Genomic DNA, 3,396 nt, shown 5'->3' on the forward strand with positions numbered 1-3,396 from the left:
ACGGATTACTTCATTTGGGATTTAAAGGGAAGGAAGGCAAATTTTTAGTCCAGTTCAGATTCCTGGAACGTAGCTTAGGCACCCTTCTTTCTCCTTCACTTGGATTTTACTAGGAATCAGAGACTCATTTCATCGGTCCCCCAAAAAGCATATGGTGGAATACAAATATTGCTGAATAATGAACATTTCCTCCCAAACTTGATATATTATTCTTGTTTTTAGAACTTTTAAAAATTATTTGTACCACTCATATCTCCATTGATTATAGATATTTGAAAGTGATTCCGCAGAGATCCCTTGCTATCCAAATCTAGTTGATTCCGAAATTCACATCTCAAATTAGCTATCTGAATCTATTTGGTTCCTGAGTTTCTGACAGTGAGTGACGAGAGTTTGGATGATGAGGGATTTGTATGAAAATTTCTCTGCATCTGTTCCGTTCTTCAGCTCGGATAGTGAGAGTTCAGAAGGCAAGGGATACCTGCATTTGCTCAGTTATCCTCCTAGCATGTTTGTGAAAGACGCTTTTGTCCATTTTTAGATCAGGAAATTGAAACATTTTCTGCCTCCCATTAAGTATGTACACATGGCACAGAGGACAGAGGTGACAGAAGGCAGCAAGTGTCTTGTTCTAACAAAATCACGTACTGGGACAAATTTCCCAAGTTTAGAAATAAAGTGTGCCAAGTAAAGGGCAACTTTTCTTTTCCTCACTAAGGCACCATACGGGCTAGTGATGTCCCTGCAGATGAAGATTTATGGTCCTCTAACTGGGACTTCACCTGAGTAGTGGTTTAGCCCAAATGCCTCTCTCTCTCTCCCCAGACGGCTGGTCTCTTTGTGAGGAGGCATCAAGCAGTTGTTGGAACTGCCATGAAGAAAAGTGAAACCCTTCTCATGGGTTTTCTGAGAATTGCTGCAGCATCAACATTTGTGTCTCCCATTTCCTTTCAGGGATCTCCGGGACTAGTGGGACCTATAGGGAGCATTGGAAGACCTGGACTTGTGGGCAAAAAAGTAAGTGTTACTATAACTATTGCCCTGAGATCGTCTTTAAACCTTAAACCAAAAATATCCCCTGAAGTCTTCTTAAAACCAAACAATAGTTTTGCTTAACTAGTAAAAAAATGTCTGCCTTGAGCATTATGGTCTTTTAAGAACTATCTATATGGGATCAAATTGACAACAGCAACTGGAATGATTAGATGGGAATCTTAGGCAGCAGTGAGTTTATGTTAATGGGGGAAGAACAACTCAGAAAAGAAGGGTGAGAATGGTTAACAACTCAAAGTATGTTGCCTGTGTCACTGCATTGTACATGTAGAAATTGTTGAATTGGTTTTGCTGTGTATATTCCCAACAACAACAACAAAATAAATAAAATTAAAAAATAAGATACTGAGAGCAAAGTATCTCCATTCTCTTCCTGATTTTCATGTTACTTCCTCGCATGATTGAATCCAGGCACTATCAATAGGCCATCATCTTTCTGCTAATACGTTCTCTTCCTTCATTGCACAAAGAATTTCTAACTGTTCACTTCTTTCATAAAACTGCCCCCATTTTACAAGAAGAGACACAGTAATCTCAACCATCATGAAACAACTCTGAAAATCTCTTCAGCTGCCTGATTTTCTGAATGCATGAATGTACTCGGTGGCAGAGGTGCTACAGAGCCCAGATCTTCTTTTTGTGCATCCAGTTCTCTAACTCGACCTGTCTCTTGTGGACATTGTCGGAGAGCAAACCATTGGCCTTACTCCCCCTGCTTAAAACCTTACTGTCGCTCCCCTACACACCCAGAGCCAGCTTCATGGGCCTGTGATATAGGACCCTGAGCTTAGAAGGACCTTGTAGCCAGTTTAATATTCTGCTGTCACCTTCTTGAAATTTTTAATAATTTTTGAACTAGTTACCCCAAATTTTCATTTTGCACTGACCCTACCAATTATGTAGCTGGTCTTGCCTTCCCCATTGCCCTCAAGAAAATCTCCAAACTTTGAAGTAGCTTACAAGGCCTCGAGTGGCAATATTCTAGGGGAAACAACACAGGAAGCATAAAAAGAAGATGGAAGGAATACACAGAGTCACTATATCAAAAAGAATTGGTCAACATTCAGCTATTTCAGGAAGTAGCATATGATCAATAATTGATGGTACTGAAGGAAGAAGTCCAAGCTTCATTGAAGGCATTGGTGGCAAACAAGGCTTCAGGAATTGACGGAATACCCATTGAGATGTTTCAACAAACGGATGCAGTGCTGGAAGTGCTCGCTCTTCTATGCCGAGAAATTTGGAAATAGCTACCTGGCCAACTGACTGGAAGAGATCCATGTTTATGCCTATTCCAAAGAAAGGTCATCCAACTGAATGTGGAAATTATCAAACAATATCGTTAATGTCACACACAAGTAAAATTTTGCTGAAGACCATTCAAAAGCGGTTGTAGAAGTACATTGACAAGGAACTGCCAGAAAGTCAAGCTGGATTCAGAAGATGATGTAGAACTAGGGATATCACTACTGATGTCAGATGGATCCTGGCTGAAAGCAGAGAATACCAGAAAGATGTTTACCTGTGTTTTATTGATTATGCAAAGGCATTCGATTGTGTGGATCATAACAAATTATGGATAACATTGTGAAGAATGGGAATTCCAGAACACTTAATCGTGCTCATAGGGAACCTGTACACAGATCAAGAGGCAGTTGTTTGAACAGAACAAGGGGATACTGGGTGGTTTAAAGTCAGGAAGAGTGTCCATCAGGGTTGTATCTTTCACCATACTTATTCAGTTTGCATGCTGAGCAAATAATCCGAGAAGCTGGACTATATGAAGAAGAATGGGGCATTAGGATTGGAGGAAGTCTCATTAACAACCTGTGTTATGCAAATGACACAACCTTGCTGGCTGAAAGTAAAGAGGACTTGAAGCACTTACTGATAAAGATCAAAGACCACAGCTTTCAGTATGAATTACACTTCCCTATAAAGAAAACAAAAGTCTTCACAGCTGGACCAATAAGCAACATCATGATAAATGGAGAAAAGCTTGAAGTTGTCAAGGATTTCATTCTACTTGGATCCACCATCAACACCCACAGAAGCAGCAGTTAAGAAATCAAAAGATGCATTGTATTGGGAAAATCTGCTGCAAAAGACCTCTTTCAAGTGTTCAAAAGCAAAGATGTCAGCTTGAAGACTAAGGTGCGCCTGACCAAAGCCATAGTGTTTTCAGCTGGCTCATATGCATGCGAAAGCTGGACAATCAATAAGGAAGACTGAAGAAGAATCGACGCCTTCAAACTGTGGTGTTGACGAAGAATATTGAATATACCATGGACTGCCAAAAGAATGAATAAACCTGTCTTGGAAGAAGTACAACCGGAATGCTCC

At 40.3% G+C, this 3,396-nt stretch overlaps 1 protein-coding gene across 1 annotated transcript in view; it reads left to right on the forward strand.

The window, feature by feature from the left end:
• Positions 1-3,396, forward strand: part of LOC105756545 (collagen alpha-5(VI) chain) — a 111,931-nt gene that overhangs the window by 42,087 nt on the left and 66,448 nt on the right. The window contains 1 exon segment of the mRNA XM_023736027.1: positions 826-1,038. Within this exon segment, the coding sequence (XP_023591795.1) occupies positions 826-1,038 (213 nt within the window).

Source organism: Trichechus manatus, unplaced genomic scaffold (genome assembly GCF_000243295.1).
Source record: "Trichechus manatus latirostris isolate Lorelei unplaced genomic scaffold, TriManLat1.0 scaffold00084, whole genome shotgun sequence".
Classification (NCBI taxonomy): Eukaryota; Metazoa; Chordata; class Mammalia; order Sirenia; family Trichechidae; genus Trichechus; species Trichechus manatus.